Source organism: Mycetomoellerius zeteki, unplaced genomic scaffold (assembly GCF_001594055.1).
Source record: "Mycetomoellerius zeteki isolate Tzet28-1 unplaced genomic scaffold, Tzet1.0 scaffold25, whole genome shotgun sequence".
Classification (NCBI taxonomy): domain Eukaryota; kingdom Metazoa; phylum Arthropoda; class Insecta; order Hymenoptera; family Formicidae; genus Mycetomoellerius; species Mycetomoellerius zeteki.
The window spans coordinates 3,535,472-3,555,354 of NW_017257227.1; the positions used below are offsets into that span (position 1 = coordinate 3,535,472).

General features: G+C 31.3%; 6 protein-coding genes across 7 annotated transcripts; 4 read left to right on the top strand and 2 right to left on the bottom strand.

The window, feature by feature from the left end:
- Window positions 1–209: 209 nt before the first annotated feature.
- LOC108723753 (carbonyl reductase [NADPH] 3) lies at window positions 210–3,189 on the top strand. The gene is made up of 4 exons (XM_018449700.1): window positions 210–396; window positions 1,837–2,097; window positions 2,434–2,672; window positions 2,774–3,189. Exons 1-4 carry the CDS (start codon window positions 376–378, stop codon window positions 3,075–3,077), a joined length of 825 nt encoding a protein of 274 aa, XP_018305202.1. The 5' UTR covers window positions 210–375; the 3' UTR covers window positions 3,078–3,189.
- Window positions 3,190–3,565: 376 nt separating this feature from the next.
- Window positions 3,566–4,676, bottom strand: LOC108723842 (U6 snRNA-associated Sm-like protein LSm2). Its single transcript, XM_018449854.1, has 4 exons — window positions 4,527–4,676; window positions 4,332–4,399; window positions 3,898–3,988; window positions 3,566–3,722 (listed from the first exon to the last, which is right to left on the bottom strand). The coding sequence occupies exons 1-4, from the start codon at window positions 4,527–4,529 to the stop codon at window positions 3,594–3,596; spliced, it is 291 nt and encodes a 96-aa protein (XP_018305356.1). The 5' UTR covers window positions 4,530–4,676; the 3' UTR covers window positions 3,566–3,593.
- A 743-nt stretch (window positions 4,677–5,419) lies between these two features.
- Window positions 5,420–7,290, top strand: wal (electron transfer flavoprotein subunit alpha wal). Its single transcript, XM_018449851.1, has 4 exons — window positions 5,420–5,606; window positions 6,146–6,475; window positions 6,561–7,013; window positions 7,104–7,290. Exons 1-4 carry the CDS (start codon window positions 5,565–5,567, stop codon window positions 7,278–7,280), a joined length of 1,002 nt encoding a protein of 333 aa, XP_018305353.1. The 5' UTR covers window positions 5,420–5,564; the 3' UTR covers window positions 7,281–7,290.
- A 1,284-nt stretch (window positions 7,291–8,574) lies between these two features.
- On the top strand, window positions 8,575–9,888 carry mRpL22 (mitochondrial ribosomal protein L22). Of its 2 annotated transcripts, none has more exons than XM_018449852.1 (4): window positions 8,575–8,723; window positions 8,961–9,197; window positions 9,274–9,487; window positions 9,604–9,888. In XM_018449852.1, exons 2-4 carry the CDS (start codon window positions 8,964–8,966, stop codon window positions 9,822–9,824), a joined length of 669 nt encoding a protein of 222 aa, XP_018305354.1. In that variant the 5' UTR covers window positions 8,575–8,723; window positions 8,961–8,963; the 3' UTR covers window positions 9,825–9,888. The 2 variants fall into 2 exon arrangements, with proteins under 2 accessions (XP_018305354.1, XP_018305355.1); XM_018449853.1 differs by having other exon boundaries at window positions 8,575–8,717.
- A 522-nt stretch (window positions 9,889–10,410) lies between these two features.
- On the bottom strand, window positions 10,411–11,419 carry RpL39 (ribosomal protein L39). The gene is made up of 3 exons (XM_018449855.1): window positions 11,336–11,419; window positions 11,112–11,215; window positions 10,411–10,510 (listed from the first exon to the last, which is right to left on the bottom strand). Exons 1-3 carry the CDS (start codon window positions 11,336–11,338, stop codon window positions 10,462–10,464), a joined length of 156 nt encoding a protein of 51 aa, XP_018305357.1. The 5' UTR covers window positions 11,339–11,419; the 3' UTR covers window positions 10,411–10,461.
- Window positions 11,420–13,746: 2,327 nt separating this feature from the next.
- Window positions 13,747–17,584, top strand: LOC108723724 (dnaJ homolog subfamily B member 12). The gene is made up of 8 exons (XM_018449657.1): window positions 13,747–14,289; window positions 14,860–15,013; window positions 15,957–16,102; window positions 16,184–16,324; window positions 16,495–16,628; window positions 16,713–16,828; window positions 16,912–17,075; window positions 17,208–17,584. Exons 1-8 carry the CDS (start codon window positions 14,157–14,159, stop codon window positions 17,315–17,317), a joined length of 1,098 nt encoding a protein of 365 aa, XP_018305159.1. The 5' UTR covers window positions 13,747–14,156; the 3' UTR covers window positions 17,318–17,584.
- The last annotated feature ends 2,299 nt before the right edge of the window (window positions 17,585–19,883 follow it).

Below are 19,883 nucleotides of genomic sequence, written 5' to 3' on the forward strand. Positions count from 1 at the left end.
ATTGGTCAATTTTCTACAACTTAAGATTCTACGACTGCTACGACTTCTATTGTAGACCCCGCATAAAATTTTTGTACGTGTGAAGGCCATCACACGTAAAAAAATTTTAGTTGTATCGTAAAGCCGTAAGCAAATCAGCCAATCACAGTCGAGCGTTTTAAAACGCGAGATCGTAATTTTGATTGCGATTGGTCGATTTGCTTGTGACCTTACGATTCCGACTAAAATTTTTGTACGTATGATGGCCTTCATGGCCTTAAAAGTGATAATTCAAAGATATATATCGTATATGTAGTAGTAGTAGTAAACAGGTGTGGCTATGTGGTGTGTGAGAGTGTAGTTGTATGGGAAATAGAAAATAGTATTGCGTAAAAAATGACGAGGCGTGTTGCTGTGGTACGTAACTGCACCAAAATTATGAAATGTTATAGTAAATAATCTTTGTATTTCTATCGTCGATTATCTTTTCCAGATTGACATATATTTTTTTTCTTTTTATAGCTGCGTTTTATTATACTTTTTGCAATTATTAAAGTGAAATACATTAAAGTATATAATTATATAACACATTTAATTAAATGGAGGAAGAAAAAGAGAAAGATAAGATATACAAAAAGTTTAATTATTACAAACAGCTTGTAGTTTTTATTATTTGTAGTTGGATTGTTGGTACTTTTTGAGTCTCTTTTTTTCTCTCTTATACCAGTGCTGGGATTTATACTTTTATGTATTATATTTCGGCCGATTTTCACAACTTTATCCTGTCTCTTATTTCAACCTGCGTGCAACCTAAATGCCGATTGGCGCGCGGGTTGGTGAAGTAAGGGGTAGGAATTAAAAATTAAAAATCGACCGAAATGTGCAAATCCCAGCGTTGGTCTATACGTATAATTTTAAACATAGTTAAAACAAAGCCTGAGAAAAAATGTTACATATATGGACATATTTTATACATAATTATATATAATTGTATATAGTCATTTTTTATATAATTATATACAGGGTGTAACTGAAATAACGCCCACTAATCATACAGTGTTATTCTTAATAAAAAACTAAGTCGAAAAGTCCTTTACCATTTTGCAATTTTCGCAATAGTTAACGAGTTAATTAATTATAGTTAGAATTAATTTATAAATATTGCCGAATAAACGGATAAAATCGATGTATAAGATAATAATTTTAAGATATCTTTCCGTGTTCTTTGTGAAATATTTTGAAGATTTTTCTTAAAGAACTCTAAGATATCTTAAAGCTGTCTTATATGTCGATTTCAGATATTTTGCTCATTAGATAACTAAAAAAAATATTGCGAAAATTGCAAAATGATAGAAGACTTTTCGTTTCAGTTTTTTTTTATCAGGAATAGCACTATACGATTAATGGGCATTATTTCAGCTACACCCTGTATAATTATATATGAGAAACATTTTTTCCCGTAGTTTAACATAATTATTATTCTTTGGACTTTGTACTTTTTCCTTTTTTTCTTTTCAGTGACTAATTGTTTAGCACATTCCATACTGTAACTCAGGCTAAACTTTCTGTTTAGTCTGTTTGATACTTTGATTATAAACAAAAATAATTATAAAATCATTGTTAATATTATACACGGACACATTAGACCTTTTTCCTATAATTTTTACAATTTTTTAACTTATGTTATTTAACAAATATAACAAATAAAAATATCATGGGTTACTGATGACTCATGCGACATGATGGTCAAGTCCCTTAAAATTGACCTGGCACAGAATGTGTTTATTTTAAATATAGAAGTATAAGAATATGCAAAACATAGATCTAGAAATCTTAATAAATAATATTGTCATTCAGGTAACTGGTGGAAACAAGGGTATCGGCTTTGCCACCGTCAAAGCCCTTTGCCAACAATACAATGGAAACGTTTATTTGACAGCTCGCGATACTACCCGCGGCTTGAATGCCGTCAGTGAATTGAAAAAGCAAGGCTTGGATCCGAAGTTCCATCAATTGGATGTCAATGATGACAACAGTGTTAATACATTCCGGGATTATTTGCAAAATACGTACGGTGGCCTCGATGTGCTGGTTAACAATGCTGCCATAATGTTTCAAGTAATTGAAGCTATATTTCTATATAGTAATTAGTTAATAATTAAAAACATTACTGATATAGTAAACGCAGCGTAAGACAAATATACACACATTTTTAATTGTTTATTTAAAAAAAAACCCGATTATTTTTAAAAAGAATAACTTGATTTTAAACAGAGAAAAAATATATTGCTTTCCTATTCTTATTTGGATATAAACTGAATAATAACTGAATGATTTTGTAAAAATAAAATATCGAGAAGATAATATCTCCTCGATATTTTATTTTTACAACATATTCTACGCAATATATTATATTGATATTACATGTATTATATTGAAATTTACTTATTACAGAGCGATGCTACGGAGCCTTTTGGGTTCCAAGCAGAAGAAACGATACGAGTAAACTACTTCAGCTTGCGTAGAATATGTACTGCTCTCTATCCATTGCTCAAACCGCACGCCCGGGTGGTTCATGTTTCGAGCAGTCTTGGATGTCTATCAGAAATTACTGGCGATGAGTTAAAAAAGAAATTAACCAATCCAAATTTGACTGAAACAGAATTGGACAAAATCATGCACGAATTCGTCAAGTAAGGTTTAACATTTAAAAAAAAAAACAATTGTATTGATTATACGTTACTTTGGAAAGATTTTTCGAGATTTATATTCTTATATGTGGATTTATTTCCAGTGCTGCGAAATCTGATACGTATTTGCAAGTCGGTTGGTCAAATTCAGCATATGTGGCGAGTAAAATAGGTGTTAGTGCCTTAGCTGGTATTCACCAATCCATGTTCAATGCCGATCTCCGAGAAGACATTGCAGTGAATGCTGTACATCCTGGTTATGTAGATACTGATAGTACTTTACATAAGGGAATTTTGACACCAGACCAAGGAGCTGTAGCTCCTGTTTACTGCGCATTGTTGCCAGAGAATACAGAGATAAAAGGAAAATTTATCTGGTATGATAAGACGTTAGCAGACTGGAAGTAAGCATATGTAACAGATAGGTAAACTGGTTTGTACCACCATAATGCATAACATTTACAAATATATAAATGAAAAAATATGTGGATGTTAAATAAATCATATCTATAACATAAATTTAATTAAAAATAGAGTAAAGCTAGAAACATATAAAAAATCGTAAATAAGACTTAAACAATAAGCGAATCGGCCAATCACAATAAAGAATGCAAAGTAAGCTGTTTCGCTCTTACAGTAAGTATATCTTACTGTCTTGTTTTTTTTATGTGTTTCTGGCTTAAGAATAACAAAGAACTCACAAAAATGCAGACTATTTTGTTACAAATGTCTTTTATATTAAAACAACTGAATAAAAATATATATTGAAGAATGTTACATTATTACCCACATTTTCCAAAAAAATTTGTGAATAACGCAAAACGATTCCATATATTATTTCTATACTAAATACGAAATATATATAGTAATCAAAGAGAAGAAATGGATTCTTAATGTAAGTAATACATTTAGTGAAATTATGAGCTATCTTGCTTGAGCATTCATTGCTTCTCTCCGTGCCGCTTCAGTTAAAAGATGGATGTCTACCTCATCCACTGGAAGTTGTACGTATCGTACTACAGATCCACGGATAAAGCAATTTTTTACTGATAACTGCAATTTAATATACAATTTGTTAATTATATTTAATTGCAGTCATTTAATTTTAATGACTATATTGCATGTCTATCATTGGTGATTCAATTTCATTTTTTTTTTTTTTGGTGAATCACTTTTTTTAATTAATGCAAAATCCTTTGTGTGATAATGTTAATGGTAATTAACGTACCATGTGAGGATACTTCTCTGAATCTGTTACACTAATATCGGCCAATTTTATGTTTAGATACTGATCAACAGAATATAACGTGCCGCAGATACTAAAACAAAATATCACATTGCATTACCATAATGTGTGTAATGGTCAGTCACACTACACTGAATTAGTACACATTAAAGACTGTTTTACATAAAGTATCTAAATGCAGTAACATAATAAACTTAACTTTGCCAGTGAAATGATCAATGTATATTCTATTAAATAACATAATAACATCATTATTAAGCATTTAATCATTTAAAATATTTATATGCTTTTACACTTAATTTTATTAATTTCATATAGCTTTTAATGTACACTAATCTGATGTGATGCAAGTGACTGAATTCGCGTGACTTACAATCAGTCAGTATTACTCAAAACGTAATCATGTGACGTCTCACCTGAGGTCATTCTTCAATTCGACCACTACGTCCTTTCCGATCAAGGATTTGAAGAAGGAATAAAACAGCTGAAATTAAAAACACGCTCAATTAAATATTTGATACACATCCAAGTGTTATTCGCATCCATGGAAAGCCGGATTTTACATGTCTTTTTACGTCTCTTAACGTGAAAATCTTTACGTTAAGACTTACCATGATAATTTGCGAAAGATCACTGTGATCGTATATTCAGTATCGCATACGTCAGTTTATAATGATAAATAAACGTTCCAAACAAATCTCGGCGGTAAAATTATAACCTATGTCTATCGTCACGATGCATCAATGGCTGCGTTCAGCAGAACGTTTATTTTGCAACTGTTGGAAGTTTCCTTCGCGCTAATTGGATCATATTTTTAGATCTAGAAGAATGGTCCTATCTCAGCAGACAATCATAAACGGTTGCAAAACTGTTGAGTCTGCTGAACGCAGCCAATGAATATGAGCAATGCATACAATAGCATATACATAGAATGGAAACTTTTTTTGGACAAGTCACATAAAAATTCAATCTTATTCGTAAGTGCACGACATGTATTTTCTGCACTTAAAATAATATTAAAGAAAAAGAGAAAAAATTGAAAATAAAAAAATTCAATCATAGAAAAAACAAAGCTTGAAGTAAATTGTGATAAATATTCAGCCTTGTTCATACGGACTCACATATATGATGATTTATAATATATATGCTGTATTTTTGTATAACGTATATACGGAAAAAAATCGTTTATGCAACAAAAGCTTAGCATTCTTAGCAATATGATTTTAATCTTGACACATCATTTTGTCAAATAGGTTCCATACAAGAATTACGCAGGCTGTTTGAATAAAGCTTAAATGTCGATGCATATTGCATTCACGAAAAAAAATGAAGTTTATATCAGTTTATATTAATGTTATTACATGTAAAAATATTTGCAGAGCTATAGATTTTATATACAGATAAATAGATTTATAAATAGATATTAAATAAAGCAAACGCAATTTTTTTAGATAAATACCTAATATAATTTTTTAATGTGCAATAATATACAAAAATATACACCACCATGTACTGTGATGCCCTTACGAATTGGTGCTTCTGCTATAACTGGCAGGACTTTGGACTTGATCGTCACTGATTAGGGAACGTTATTTTTTACTGCAGTTAAATACTGAAGACGAGAGAAAAGAACCCGAAGTTCTGCAACGATGTTTTCCATCTGCGTCAAAACGTTACGGGCTACTAGCAAAGTGAGATTCTTCTCGAATTCGTTTCGATTTTCGTCTTTCACTTGTTTCGTTGATTCTATCCATACGATTCATATATAAGAACGTTACGTTCCATCGACTTTGACTTTAAAATTCGTCACAAACGTTTTCTATTTTTTTGAAAAGCACAAGGTAGAGATAAATCACTGTTTATAATTGTTAATTACTCCAAATAATCTTATGATAAATATAGTCACTCGCAGTTCACTAAATTGGTACACATTGAAGGTTGCTTTATATAAAGTATTTAAATAAATTGTGACATAATATACTCAACTTTGACCATGAAATAATACATGTATATTCTAGCTGTTAAATAATGTGACAATATTATTATTAGTATTTAATTGTTTAAAATATTTATACATTTACTTTGCTAATTTTGTATAACAGTTTTCAGTATTGCACTAATCTAGTACAATGCAAGTGTCTGAATTTGCTATTAAACATAGATTTGTAGTCGTTTTCTAATTGTCTTTGAAATTTAATTTAAGTGTCTCACAAATGTCACTTATTTTCAGTTTACTTCATTGGCACGTTACGAATCTACTTTGGTCATTGCGGAGCATAACAGTAAAAACCTATTGCCACTCACCTGTAACACATTGACAGCTGCCAAGAAGATAGGCGGCGATATTACTGTACTGGTAGCTGGCACGAAATGCCAAGCAGTTGCACAGAATGCATGCAAAGCCAAAGGCGTGTCCAAGGTCTTCCTCGCAGACAGCGATGCGTTTAAGGGATTTACTGCAGAATCGTTGACGCCGCTTATACTTAAGCTGTGCAACGAACACAAATTCACACATATACTAGCTGGTGCAAGTGCATTTGGCAAGGCATTGCTTCCCCGAGTTAGTTTACAATTTATTCTCTCTTCTAAGAAATTATACCAACTGTCAATTTTATGTTAATTCATATAAATCTGTTTAATTGAAGGTTGCAGCCAAGTTAGATGTATCACCAATAAGCGATGTTATCAACATAAAAGCTTCGGATACTTTTATACGTACTATATACGCTGGTAATGCCATTCAGACTCTTAAGTCTAAGGATAATGTAAAGGTAATATCCATAAGAGGTACTTCTTTCGAGTTGCTACCTTTAGAAGATGGAGACGCTAAGTGTGAAACTGTCCCTACTGATGATTATACTTCAAATCAAGTGGAATACGTCAAACAAGAGCTCAGCAAATCCGACAGGCCAGAATTAACATCTGCCAAAGTTGTGATTTCCGGCGGACGTGGAATGAAGTCCGGAGAAAACTTTCAACTGCTGTATACATTGGCAGACAAGCTCAACGCGGCAGTTGGAGCATCCCGTGCCGCGGTCGACGCTGGCTTTGTGCCAAACGATATGCAAATAGGGCAAACTGGGAAAATTGTTGCACCTGTAAGTAAAAAGTAAATTGCTAAAACATACTTTATTGGAATAATTCTTATCTTGTCTTGAACACTTATAATCTTATGATTGTGATTTCAGAATCTATACATAGCAGTTGGAATTTCGGGAGCAATTCAGCATCTTGCTGGAATGAAGGACTCCAAGACGATTGTAGCTATTAACAAGGACCCGGAAGCTCCCATTTTTCAAGTAGCAGATTATGGATTAGTCGCAGACTTATTTAAGGCTGTTCCCGAATTAACAGAGAAGTTATAAATTATAAACAGGGCTCATATAAACTTTGTATTTCAATTGTTTTTGTACATTTTATTATATATTGTATTATAATACTGGAATATTAGATTAAAATTTTTATGATGGTTTATAATAAAAATTAATTTATCATTTTAATGGTTACAAACTGTTTACATAATGTTAATAATGTATCAAATTAATTTTTACACATATTGAGTTTAGAATGATTCTGACCAAACTCCAATTAATTTGATTGATTTTTATTCAACCAATGCAATCGCTTAAAACAAAATTCAGTTATACAATTTATTGTTTCTGATCTAATCTTTTCATATATTAAATAGTGAAAAATTAATAATTCTAGGGGACCTATTAGACACATGATTTTCAGTTAAGCAAAGCAAGCTACAGACATTACTACAAACAAAAAAAGAACAATACCTCAAAATAAATTAATGAGGCCTTGCAAAGAATTAGAGAATTGTAAATATCAAAAATAACAACATATTTAAGGAAAGGCTATGCTGAAGCTACCGTGCTTAATAGAGTAAAATTGCTGAAATTAATACCGGCTCTTTAATCATACTACGTTGCCTAAAAATTCAATTATTGTACTTACGTACCTTTTTACGGATTATTTGAGAGCTATACATGGTACTGCAACGCTGCTGCGTTACATTCGTGATATGAAACGCACAATAAGAGTATTGTTACTTACGTAAAAAAAATTTTTGTGTTTAAGAAATCATGAAAAATATATTTTTGAATTTTGAACAGCGCATAACAAAATATAATTTTTTAAATGTAACTTTAAATTTTTTTGCACTGCTATGATGTTTTAAATGAGAAATTTTCAGTACCCAGACACAGCATAGAATATTTATGTGTTAAATAAAATAAATATTTCTGTAAGTAATTTTTAATTGGATTATAATGTCTTATTAACTTTCATAGTATTTATTACATCATTTACAATAAATATATAATATTTATAATAAATGTTTATGATTTGTGCAATCTACTAAGCCACAAAAAATTTACAAAATATTTAAAATAAATTTTATATAAATATTTAAAAATATTTTATAAATATTGTGTGCTGTCTAGATATATAGTGCGATTTAGGGAACGAATTTCATCCTCGTAAAAATCGCAATTATACGCACTAAAAATGTCCTCATTTTAATCCTCCAACACTACCTTGTGCCTTTTTAATTAAAGCACAGTCGATATCTTGTTTTCTCAAAATTCTTATAAGTCGGCATCCACATTCACGTAAGTAACAGCGACATCTAATGTTAAACGGTGTGGAAATTGGAATGGGTCCTTCGAGTCGGTTTTTATATGCGTGCTAAAATCAATTATTATTACAAAATAAAGCATAATTAAATACGAAACTAATATACGCTAAATACGTGCAAAGTGAAAATTTCTTTCTTGCAAGAATATTTGCCTACAGCAAAAGTACGTGTTTATTATTCTATTTAATAAACATTATTACAGGTTATGTTATACATATCTGTAAAAAAAACGTTTCACGAAACTCAAATTATTTATTGTTAATCTCATTTATCAAAAAAATCTAAATTAAATTTGTTATATTTTCGAAATATATTAAGTAAAATATATTATAATAATTTAAATATCATTCAATTTTAATTTATAGAAATTAATATGTGGCTAATTTTTATATTTATACAGAATATGCAGAGTATTCGCCAATGTGTTAAACAATTAGCATCATATAGCAAATCTGCTATAAACAGGACGAGTATACTATCAAGTGCAACAAATTTTGCACGAACGCCAACATGCAATATACATATTTCTGCAATCTGTAGAACTGATTTACGTAATTACAAAACCCCGAACAGGTTTCTAAATTATAACAAAACTATATTTCCACCTCAAAAACCAGGTGAAGAAAGAAGACCTGCTGTAAGTTATATTGTGTATGTGTATTAAATATTGGTTATTAAGTTATTGATTATTTCGCTTGCACGTTGTTTTACAGTATGTATGTCACATGAAACCCAACATAAAATACAGCCCAAAGAAAATGTGGTACATCGCAGGCTTTGTACGAGGAATGACCGTGGACGAAGCTGTAAAACAATTGAGTTTTATGTATAGGAAAGGTGCTGCGATTGCAAAGGAAGTTATATTGGAAGCTCAACGTTTGGCTGTAGAGGAACACAACGTTGAATTTAAAAGTAATTTGTGGGTTGGTGAGTACATGAATCAATCAATATTCGAGACTTCCGTTTTATGTATTCTTATATACTAAATTTCCTGAGTCTTAATCATTTGATTACTATCAAGGAAATAATTATTTCTTGTGCAGCGGAATCATTCTGCACCAAAGGTATTGTAATAAAGGGTTTACGACGACATGCTAGGGCACGCAGGGGAGTTGTGCACTACAGATATTGTCATTATTTTGTACGCTTGGAAGAAGGACCACCACCTAAGCACTATTATCTGCCACATCCCAAAACTGGCGAGGAATTGTTAAACAATTGGATGGAGCAGTTGCATATGCGCAAAATACCGAATTCTTTGTAATATTAGAAATGTAATTGTAATACTTTAAATATACATTATTTAAGAACCATTATATTTACAAATCGTATATATCAAAAGTACATCTTTCAGTACTTATTTCATTTTTATAGTGATTCGTTAAGAATGTGCTATTTTTCTAAAATTGTAACTTACAACAGATCTTTCTTCACCCGACTGTCGAAATGGAAGTAAATATAAATATTTCATAGTCTTGGTATAATCTAGAAAGGGTTTTTGTATTTAATCAAATTGGTTTTGCTATATGACACTAAATGCTTGATGCATTGGTGAATACTGGTGAATACTTGCAATCTGTAAATATAATTTGCTATATATTAACTTCTATAAAACACGAGTTATAATTGAATGACGGTAAAATCATTACAATTAACTTAATACAACAAAAATATAACAAATTCCAAGAGATTGAGATGTGTAAAACATTTTTTCGCAGAGAAGTGTAAAACAAATTAAAATATGTTCATGTTTTATTTTAAATCATACATTAATATAACGTGAAATTGTGCTCAATTATATTAATATTGTGAAGCCATAGAGGCATTACACAAAAAAATGACAGATTTTATTCCTTATACAGAAATGATATCTTTATTTATCATCTGCAAATATGTGTGATTTACAACTTTAGTTTAGTTCTCCTCCAGTGACGCCTCTTCGCATTATACCTGAAAACAAATACATAAAAAATTAGTTTTAATGCACAGACCTTCAATATTTATATAATAGTTATCACAACGATTTCTGATAGGTAATCTGTTATTTCTTGTTCCATTTTATTAAGTTTGAGCTTTAATGTAGCTAAAATATTGTAACGCTGCTGTAATATTAGAATATTCTAGGCTTCATGGATATATGCTAAAAGTAATTACCAAGAATTGAAATATTTCTATTTCTTAATGTTATAAAATTATTTCATAACAATCTCATGTGTTATATACATAGTAAAAAAAATCACGATAATTAAATTCTTGAAACAATCCATCAAATTATGAGATCTTTAAATAAAAAAAAAACATTTGATTTAAATCTTATTCAGATTGATATTTTAATCTTTTCTCGCAATTTAAAACTATAATTCTAATTTTGTTTTGATACAAATTATACTATAGCAACGATTGCATAATTATATGCAAGGAGAAAACGAGCAATGTTTATAACCAATGCATGGAATTGAAGCAAGATATCTGTGTGCATCTTAATATTAAGTAAGCATTTTTTTGTCGTAAAAATCTGAAATATATTTACTCTAATCAGACTTGAACTTACCGGATAGTATTACCGGTCCGCATTCTCACCCATTGGGGAATCGGTCTGTTTTGCTTCAACTTTTTCGCAAGCTTTCGCTTGATAATAAATGTCTTGTGAGCCGACTGAAACAAATACGAAACAAATTCAGAGCCTACAGATATGAATTTTAAGTGTTTTTACATGCAAGAAGATAGGATTGCGAGAAAGTAAATGGATGTATCGAGAACATGCATAAAACTCACCATCGTGCCTATTCACACTTCTGCAGAAACACGACAAGTGAAAGAGCAAAGCGGTTAAAAAATGAACATGAACGTATACGCGGTTAAAATATTTTCTAGAAGGGCGTTCGCTACATCGTTATGGATTCTCTTCTGAGTGGATCCACCAATCACAGGATTAGTTTCCACCGAGGGTTCGATCCGGGTCAGAATGCAAGAACCAACCAACTACAGTCGAGCATTCCTCTGTTACAGTCGAATTACAGGGGAATGCTCGACTGTAGTTGGTTGGTTCTTGCATTCTGACCCGGTTCGAACCTTCGGTGGAAACTAGAGTCCTATATATAAAGAGAAGCGATATTGAACCCCCACTACCAGATCGGATCCCTACGCCGCCATGTTTCGACCGCTCCAGTGTCGTAAATATAAACATACTCCAATCACCAACATTGGGTGCTTTCCATTTGATGACACAAGTCGACACAAGCATCATTCTATCCTTCTTGACAGTCAGAAAGTGACAAAGATAGAATGATATTTGTGTTGACTTGTGTCGTCAAATGGAAAGCACCCATTGTACTCCGTTGACTCCGTTAAGGCCATCATACGTACAAAAATTTTAGTTGCAATCGTAAAGCCGTAAGCAAATCGGCCAATCATAGTCGAGCGTTTAAAAACGCGAGATCTTAATTTTGATTGTGATTGGACGATTTGTTTGCAACCTTACGATTCCGACTAAAATTTTTGTACGTGTGGTGGCCTTTACCCCGAATCTACAATAGGGTTTTAAGCCTTAAGTCATAAGAAATGGACGAATCACAGTCGATTATTCCCCTCGGATTCCACTGTAATTGGTCAATTTCTTATGGCTTAAGTCTTAAAACACCTATTGTAGATTCGGATCTACCCTGAATCTACAATAGGGTTTTAAGCCTTAAGCCATAAGAAATGGGCGAATCACAGTCGATTATTCCCCTCGGATTCGACTGTAATTGGTTAGTTTCTTACTCTGGATCTACATTATGCGTCGTCTACAATACACGGAGTAAGAAGTACGAGTAAGAAATTGACCAATCACAGTCAATTGTTCTTCACATTGGACTGTGATTGGTCAATTTCTTACTCGTACTTCTTACTCCGTGTATTGTAGACGACGCATTAGGGTTTTAAGCCTTAAGTCATAAGAAATAGGCGAATCACAATCGATTATTCCCCTCGGATTCGATTGTAATTGGTCAGTTTCTTATGGGTTAAGTCTTAAAACACCTTTTGTAGAGCCGAACTTACTGGGCTTTCTACAATAAGCCATTAGTCATAAATCAGAAGACAGAAGCTAAAAATTGACGACTGTGATTGGTCAATTTCCAGATTTCTAACTTCTTATTTATGACTAATGGCTTATTGTAGAATGCCTGTACGGCTTAAGTCTTAAAACAGCTATTGTAGATCCGGACTTAGCGGAGTGAGTATTTCTATGAGTAGTCTGTATTTCATTACTTTAGATCTATAATAGATATTTTAAATCTTAAGCGGGGAGCACAGACTTTTGCATAACGCATAACATGTAATGCATAAGAAATTCAATCAATCAGAATTCTTTATTTCATGGAAAGGAAGGAAACGAAGGGCTTTGATTGGTACATTTTCTTATACATTACGTGTTATGCGTTATGCAAGAGTCTGTGCTCCCCGCTTTAAGCCGTAAAAAATTGATCAGTTACTTAAGACTTAATAACGCATTAAATATGATGGCCACGTCAGTTGTGTAAACAGCTGTGTAAACAGCTGCGTCACAATATGGCTGCTTCACTTAGGAGGGGATACCCAATCAGAATACATATCAGACTGCCAATCAGAAACTCGGACGTCAATGTCGCTTCTCTTTATATATAGAACTCTAGTAGAAACTAGGTCAGTGTTGAGAATTCCGGCGAAGGCGAGGTTATTGTTTTGAGACTGTCGTAAACACAACGAACTATAGATGGCACCAAAATCATTTAAAATGATCGCTCCAAGGATAAAGCAGAATTATTCTTTGATTTATTCTTTTATTCTTTAGTTTGCTCTAAAGAATTGTACAATATTGCGAATAATTTTTCGTTTTTCTTTTGGATTTTGATGCATTTTTATTGTTAGCCTATTTTTTTTTAACTGAACTTCTTGCACGGTTCATCTTCTCTCTTTTCATCTCCAACGTGGAGAGAAAAGAAAGAAAGCTGAACTGTGCAAAAACTTTAGCTGAGAAAAACAGACCTTGTGTTAATTTTAATGTTTATTTTCTTTAGAATGATTTGTTTGTACCAGTTTATACTTTTTTAGAGGAAAACGAGCGAAAAATATCTGAGTGCAGAAGTTGCAGATAAAACGAACAGACCCGTGGCCATCGAAGATACCCCGCTCGATAGCCAATCCGCGTTCAACAAGTACTGACAAGAGTGTCTACGACATTTCTGATTCAGAAGAATTCAGAAGAGTCGATTGCAGGAGAGTCACGGAACGTTTGAATTTCTGGAGATTGATCGTTCTACAAATCGCTTCGAAATTCTTCCTCGGCATACATACAGCTGGCTCGTTCTTGACAAGGAATTGTATTAGCAAATGATATGGATTAATCATTAATGGCGACTATCCTCATCCCGTATCTCATCTCGTCTTCGTTCAACCGCTCAGTTGTGACGATGCTCGTGACGTAACTGAATTAATACTGAATTATTATGATGGAGTGTCAGGCCTGAAGGTTCACGCCTCGCGATTTATTTATCATTCTGCTCTGTCACTGTGATCACGAGCGAGCACACTTGAATTTTGGTGACTCGGGATATACCTCGGAGCGACAGCAAAGATGGACAGCAACAAGGATGAAGCGGAGCGATGTATGGAGCTCGTGGAGCGATTTATGCGGGAAAGAAAGTACGAGGAGGCCGAGAAGTTCGTCCGAAAAGCTCAGAAGCTTTATCCAACGAAGAAGGCGGAGGGTGAGTCTGTAGTCTTCATGCAGTCCATTCAATGCATTGTTGATGCGAGAATGTTGATTTTCTACATACTTTGCATGTGAATGTACCACAGACTTTTGAGTTTGCCAACATTGATTTGTTCTAAGTTTCTCGTTGTATATATATTTTAATTTATTATCTTGTCTATTATTTTTCTTATTTTTTTACATGGTGATTAGTCTTATATTTATAGCTGGATTTAGTGAAGTCAAAGCATCCCTTTATTTTTACTATTTTTTATTAATATATATATAATTTTATATTAATATATATATGTATAATATATTATTATTTATATATTATAAATATTATATATATATATATATAATATATTTAATGAAATTATTTTTTCATCCTTGCTTTGTATATCTGACCTTTCTTTGTTTTTTTTATTATTTACAATATAATGAGCTTAATCTATTCACGAATTTGTTGTTTTTACATTATCCACATTTAGGTAAAATAAAACTTTTATTTTATGCAAGAGTACACATGTTCCTTCTTTTTGTCAGAATAATGATGGTTACAGGAATTGAATAATTATATTTGTAGAACTGCTGGCAGAAGTGACAGTACTCTCAAAGCAGAACCAGAAATCTGAAACGACTGAACCTAGCGTTAGAAAGCGGCAAAATGTAGCTAAAGACAATACATATTCCCAGAATAACTCAGAGTATTCCAAAGAACAGTTAGAGCATGTAAAAAGGTAGATATTTTAAGATTGTTTTAATTCAGTAAACTATAAGTCCGGATCTACAATAGGTGTTTTAAGACTTAAGCCATAAGAAATTGACCAATTACAGTCGAATCTGAAGGAAATAATCGACTATGATTCGCCCATTTCTTATAACTTAAGACTTAAAATCCTATTGTAGATCCGGAGTAAGTCTGCAAATACAATAGAGTAGTAAGCCTTACGGCTTAAGAAATTGACCAATCATAGTCGATTATTTTTCTCACATTCGACTGTCATTGATCAATTTCTTAAGGCTTACTACTCTATTGTGTTTGCGGACTAATATACCAGAGCACACCTTCCCTGTACTAAAATATAGAAAACTGCAGTCCATTAGAGCGAAAAGAAGACAAATACTTGTCGTTCTGATTCTTTTCTACTTATGATAGTAAAATAACATTAACCAATCAGCAAATCCCTGACAAAGAAACAATATTTTCTTTATATTAAAGTGTCATTGTCTAGGAATTGAAACATTTCGATGGCTTGCTCCAGTGTATTATAGAGTTCACTGTTTTAATTACTCAAAAATAATACAGTTATAATATTTGTATAATATATTGTTCATTTACTACACAATGATACAATTTGAAAAATAAAGTTTTCTAAAAAAATGAATTTGAATGAACTGAATCATTAAAATTTTTTAATATTAATCTCTAAGTGCAATTTTGTTTTAATAATTAATTGTAGAGGAATAAAAATATGTTCTTTTAAATTACATTTTTTAATTTATATTACCATTATTTTTCTGTAATCAAGTAAAAAATTTCAATATTTTTAGTTATGTTGTAATACATGAGCAATATTTATTTTTTCACGTTTAATCTATATTTTATTTATTCAATTATTATCTGTTAATTATTTTAATTATTTTGTATAAATGATTTATACGAATTTTTTATTATTGTAGGATAAAGAAATGCAAGGATTATTATGAGATTTTAGGAGTCAGTAAAGATGCTACAGACAGCGACATTAAGAAAGCTTACAAGAAATTAGCGCTTCAATTACATCCTGATAAAAATAAAGCACCAGGTGCTGCCGAAGCTTTTAAAGGTACATCAAATTATATTTAAAAAATAGGGAAATTAGAGTTGCGAATATATTTACATGTAACAAAATTGATTTTTTTTACAGCTATTGGCAATGCTGTTGCTATTCTTACCGATACGGAGAAACGGAAACAATACGACACGTATGGTCCCGAAGAAGAACGATTACAAAATGTACACAGCCGCCAAAGCAATACACATTACAATTATACCCGCGGATTTGAAGGTAAAAGAATATTAAGAGAAAAGACGTATATCCCTGCGTGCGAATCTTTTAAGGAATAGCTAGAGCATTATAGAAGTAGATACAACGTTAGTGAAAAATAGTGGTTCACACACGCAGAGATATACATTATATAAGTTTATACATCGTAACATAATCTGTCTCTTCTTTAGCCGATATCACAGCCGAAGAATTATTCAACATGTTTTTCGGTGTTGGTTTTCCACAACAAGAATTTTATATGCGTCGGCCGGGTGGAAGGTGGATGCGGCAGACAGACGCGCAAGCGCAACATGCTCATTCTCAGGTAGAACACACAGAAATTTGCATTATTAACATAATTTCAAAGTACTTTCTTCTTTTTTTTTATTCATGATGTAACATTTCTCAGCAAGCAAATGGATATACCACATTTCTTCAGATGTTACCAGTTCTGTTACTAATATTGTTAACCATGATGAGCAGCTTTTTCATATCCGATCCAGTATATAGTCTGCATGCAAGTTCGTAAGTATGACCGACGAATAATGAATGCAAATGTAGATTTTCATAGGATAAACTTACGTAATGATTTTTTTCCTTACTTATAGAAAATATTCTGTGGCCAGAACAACTCAAGCTTTGAAAGTGTCATATTTTGTTAAGGAGAATTTTCATAGTGAATATCAAGGCAGTTTACGTAGACTAGAAATTTCAATTGAAGAAGAGTTTGTGAGTAACTTGAGGCAAACCTGCGCCAGAGAGAAGAGTTACAGTATGTATATTTGCTTCATTTATCTCTTTCAATATATTATATTTTTTATTAATGCTACTATGATGCTAATTAACATAAATTCCTTGTAAATGTTTTGAAAATTTCGAATTTATTTTCTATGTATTCTAATAGGGGACAGTATAATGTGGAAAGCCCGTAATTTGGGAGATCAAGATCTGTTCCATAAAGCTAAAAATCTCGAAACACCTTCGTGTAGAAAACTACAAGACCTGCAAGCATAATATGAAAAACATGTCGACAAAAAATAGAAGTTTTGCGTGTTGTAGATAGATGTATAATATATTTACATGTATAATTATCTTTGGGTGTATAATGAAAATTGTTATAAAAAAATACAATTACATATAAAATGTCTTTATACACTCAGATTAAATCAGAGTATATTTCAATGTCCAATACATCAAACATTTGGACTACTCTAGCCGTTCATTCCATGTGCATTTTAAATTGCACGATGAACGATTGCTATGTAAAGTAAATGAAGTTTTAATCTTTATTTATATACAACTTGAGTGAAAAAATATGCGTATAAGAAACCTCTTTTTGTTTGACATAATTTTTATTCTCTCAAAACAATAAATATAGATATAAATTTTGGTTATAAATATAGTTAAAGACTGTTGAAAATGGTCTATAAAAATAAATTAATGTAATATTCATGTGATTGCCTTTTCAGCTTTTCAAGCAATATTAGAGTACTATGACATATTATTAGAAAACGCAATAAAGAAAAAGGGCTACAAGCCAAATAAAATTATTATTATATGTTTTAAATATTATTAGAGACAGTCTTTCTGAATACTCATTTATTTATAACAAGCAAAATGAAAGCCTAGAACTTGTAAGTACGATTACATAGATGTAATATAGATGGGATAAATATATCATGCATATACATAATTTCATAGAACACCAGACTTGCGGGTCCAATTTATTTCGTAATAATGCTTTTTTCAATTACAACTGAAAAATTATGAATAAATCTGTAGGTGTCAATGATTTATATTTTACACTTGGAATGTTATTGCACAGCTGATTGTTAGTATATGTCTTTCTAGCAATTTTTGAGAATATATACATTTGTGATCATATATATAGTTTAGTGAAAACAAAAAAAACAATTTGACAAATATATATTCGAATTTTAGTTCTCTGTTTATAATTAACTATGACTTTAATTACTTTACTTCCTCTGTATTAAGTTTCATCACATGTAATGTTTGTAACTAAAATTAATAGAAATTTAAGTTTAATTACTTGTACACTGTATGTATATTATGTCAAATTGCTTTTCACTTAAAAATTATCATTTCAATTTTCTTCTGTCGATCTTCTGATTGCAGATAATATATTGACATAGAATTGTTCACAATCCGTATTGAGTTCGCTATAATTTTAATATATAAAGTAAAAAAATTCAGTACAAGTTCTAGCAGAGTTCTAATATACACATGTGTGTGTGTATATTAGAATTCTGCTAGAACTTGTACTGAATTTTTTTACTTTATATATTAAAATTATAGCGTGTGTGCGTGCGTGCGCGCGTGTGTGTGTATACATATTTATAGAGTTAACAGAATTTTTTGATATTTGTGTAAATGTTCAAATCAATGTGTATCTGGGTATATTTCTGAATTTTATTTTGATCTACTTTTTGTTAGACACATCAACAGAATTTTTTAGTAGAAATTAAAAATCATTGATAAAAATTCGACGAGACTATGACATGAAAATAATGCGAGAAATGATTTGTATGTATATTTATTGCGTATTATAAAATTAATTGTATTGTAATAAATAGGAGTTGAGAAAATGATTAAACTATTTCAAGGATATCCAAATTATAAACCTTACCCAGATAGCAAAATGTCTGCAGTCTTATAGCAAACTGCAGATTCGAGCAGAAAATGACGACAGTCTGCCAACTGCGTCCGCATTAGGTGTTCTGTTAACATCGCTTATCGACATAATGTGAAGGCAAATTGTTGTCAGAAACTGAGTAGATTCTGCTGACATTATTTGATTATCTGTTATGTTTTTTTCTAGCTGACAACAGTATTATATACATCTAATTTTGTAACAGTTCTCTTGCTACTTTGTTGGCATAGTATGTAACAGACACTTAAAAAATCTGCTTTCTACAGACTTGGCTATCTGGGTTAGTTGAAGTGATATATAATAGCGTTTGCTTCAGTATATAATTATAAATTGTGCAATATACGCTGTATAAATGTTTATAATTATTATTATATAGCGATTTTTGCACATACATGTTTACGTTATTGCAAATACAAATTATGTTTAAAAAATTTTATATATATTTATCCCTCGATTTATCCTTTTTCCTGTGCGTGTGTGGGTGCGTGTGTGTGTGTGTAATTTGACAATTTCATTAATAAAACATTTAACAATATTATTCGAATCAATGTGTTACTGAAATGTGTAATAATATATTATAGAAATTACATAGCAAATTAAGCAAAAAATTAAATATATCTAATTATTTGCTTAATTTGCTATGTAATTTGTATGTGTATATCTTATACATATATATATTGTTTTGTAAAACTTATTTACTTATGTGTGTGTGTATATATATATATATATATATATACAGGGTGTTTCCAAATTAAATGGCAAAACTTCGGGAGCGTGTAGAGGAGTAAAAAACTAAGAAAAAAAGTCCTATAGACATATGCTCGTTTTTGCTCCGTTTCAGAGAAATCGAAAAAAAATGTTTACATTTCTTGCCATATCTAGCACCGACATATTTGATTACATTTTCCA

What these genes read in the sequence shown, in the direction of transcription:
- LOC108723753 (XM_018449700.1), top strand. Translation starts at nt 376, where the DNA reads ATGACGAGGCGTGTTGCTGTG. An exon ending in TGACGAGGCGTGTTGCTGTG is followed by an intron (nt 397 to 1,836) that starts GTACGTAACTGC and finishes ATTGTCATTCAG; the next exon opens with GTAACTGGTGGAAACAAGGG. An exon ending in ATCATGCACGAATTCGTCAA is followed by an intron (nt 2,673 to 2,773) that starts GTAAGGTTTAAC and finishes ATTTATTTCCAG; the next exon opens with TGCTGCGAAATCTGATACGT.
- LOC108723842 (XM_018449854.1), bottom strand. An exon ending in GAATTGAAGAATGACCTCAG is followed by an intron (nt 3,989 to 4,331) that starts GTGAGACGTCAC and finishes ATTTTGTTTTAG; the next exon opens with TATCTGCGGCACGTTATATT. An exon ending in CAGAGAAGTATCCTCACATG is followed by an intron (nt 3,723 to 3,897) that starts GTACGTTAATTA and finishes ATTAAATTGCAG; the next exon opens with TTATCAGTAAAAAATTGCTT.
- wal (XM_018449851.1), top strand. Translation starts at nt 5,565, where the DNA reads ATGTTTTCCATCTGCGTCAAAACGTTACGGGCTACTAGCAAA. An exon ending in GCAAGGCATTGCTTCCCCGA is followed by an intron (nt 6,476 to 6,560) that starts GTTAGTTTACAA and finishes GTTTAATTGAAG; the next exon opens with GTTGCAGCCAAGTTAGATGT. An exon ending in CTGGGAAAATTGTTGCACCT is followed by an intron (nt 7,014 to 7,103) that starts GTAAGTAAAAAG and finishes TTGTGATTTCAG; the next exon opens with AATCTATACATAGCAGTTGG.
- mRpL22 (XM_018449852.1), top strand. Translation starts at nt 8,964, where the DNA reads ATGCAGAGTATTCGCCAATGTGTTAAACAATTAGCATCATATAGCAAA. An exon ending in GTGAAGAAAGAAGACCTGCT is followed by an intron (nt 9,198 to 9,273) that starts GTAAGTTATATT and finishes GTTGTTTTACAG; the next exon opens with TATGTATGTCACATGAAACC. An exon ending in TAAAAGTAATTTGTGGGTTG is followed by an intron (nt 9,488 to 9,603) that starts GTGAGTACATGA and finishes TTTCTTGTGCAG; the next exon opens with CGGAATCATTCTGCACCAAA.
- RpL39 (XM_018449855.1), bottom strand. An exon ending in CGGACCGGTAATACTATCCG is followed by an intron (nt 10,511 to 11,111) that starts GTAAGTTCAAGT and finishes ATTTGTTTTCAG; the next exon opens with GTATAATGCGAAGAGGCGTC.
- LOC108723724 (XM_018449657.1), top strand. Translation starts at nt 14,157, where the DNA reads ATGGACAGCAACAAGGATGAAGCGGAGCGATGTATGGAGCTCGTGGAG. An exon ending in CAGTTAGAGCATGTAAAAAG is followed by an intron (nt 15,014 to 15,956) that starts GTAGATATTTTA and finishes TTATTATTGTAG; the next exon opens with GATAAAGAAATGCAAGGATT. An exon ending in CGCAACATGCTCATTCTCAG is followed by an intron (nt 16,629 to 16,712) that starts GTAGAACACACA and finishes AACATTTCTCAG; the next exon opens with CAAGCAAATGGATATACCAC.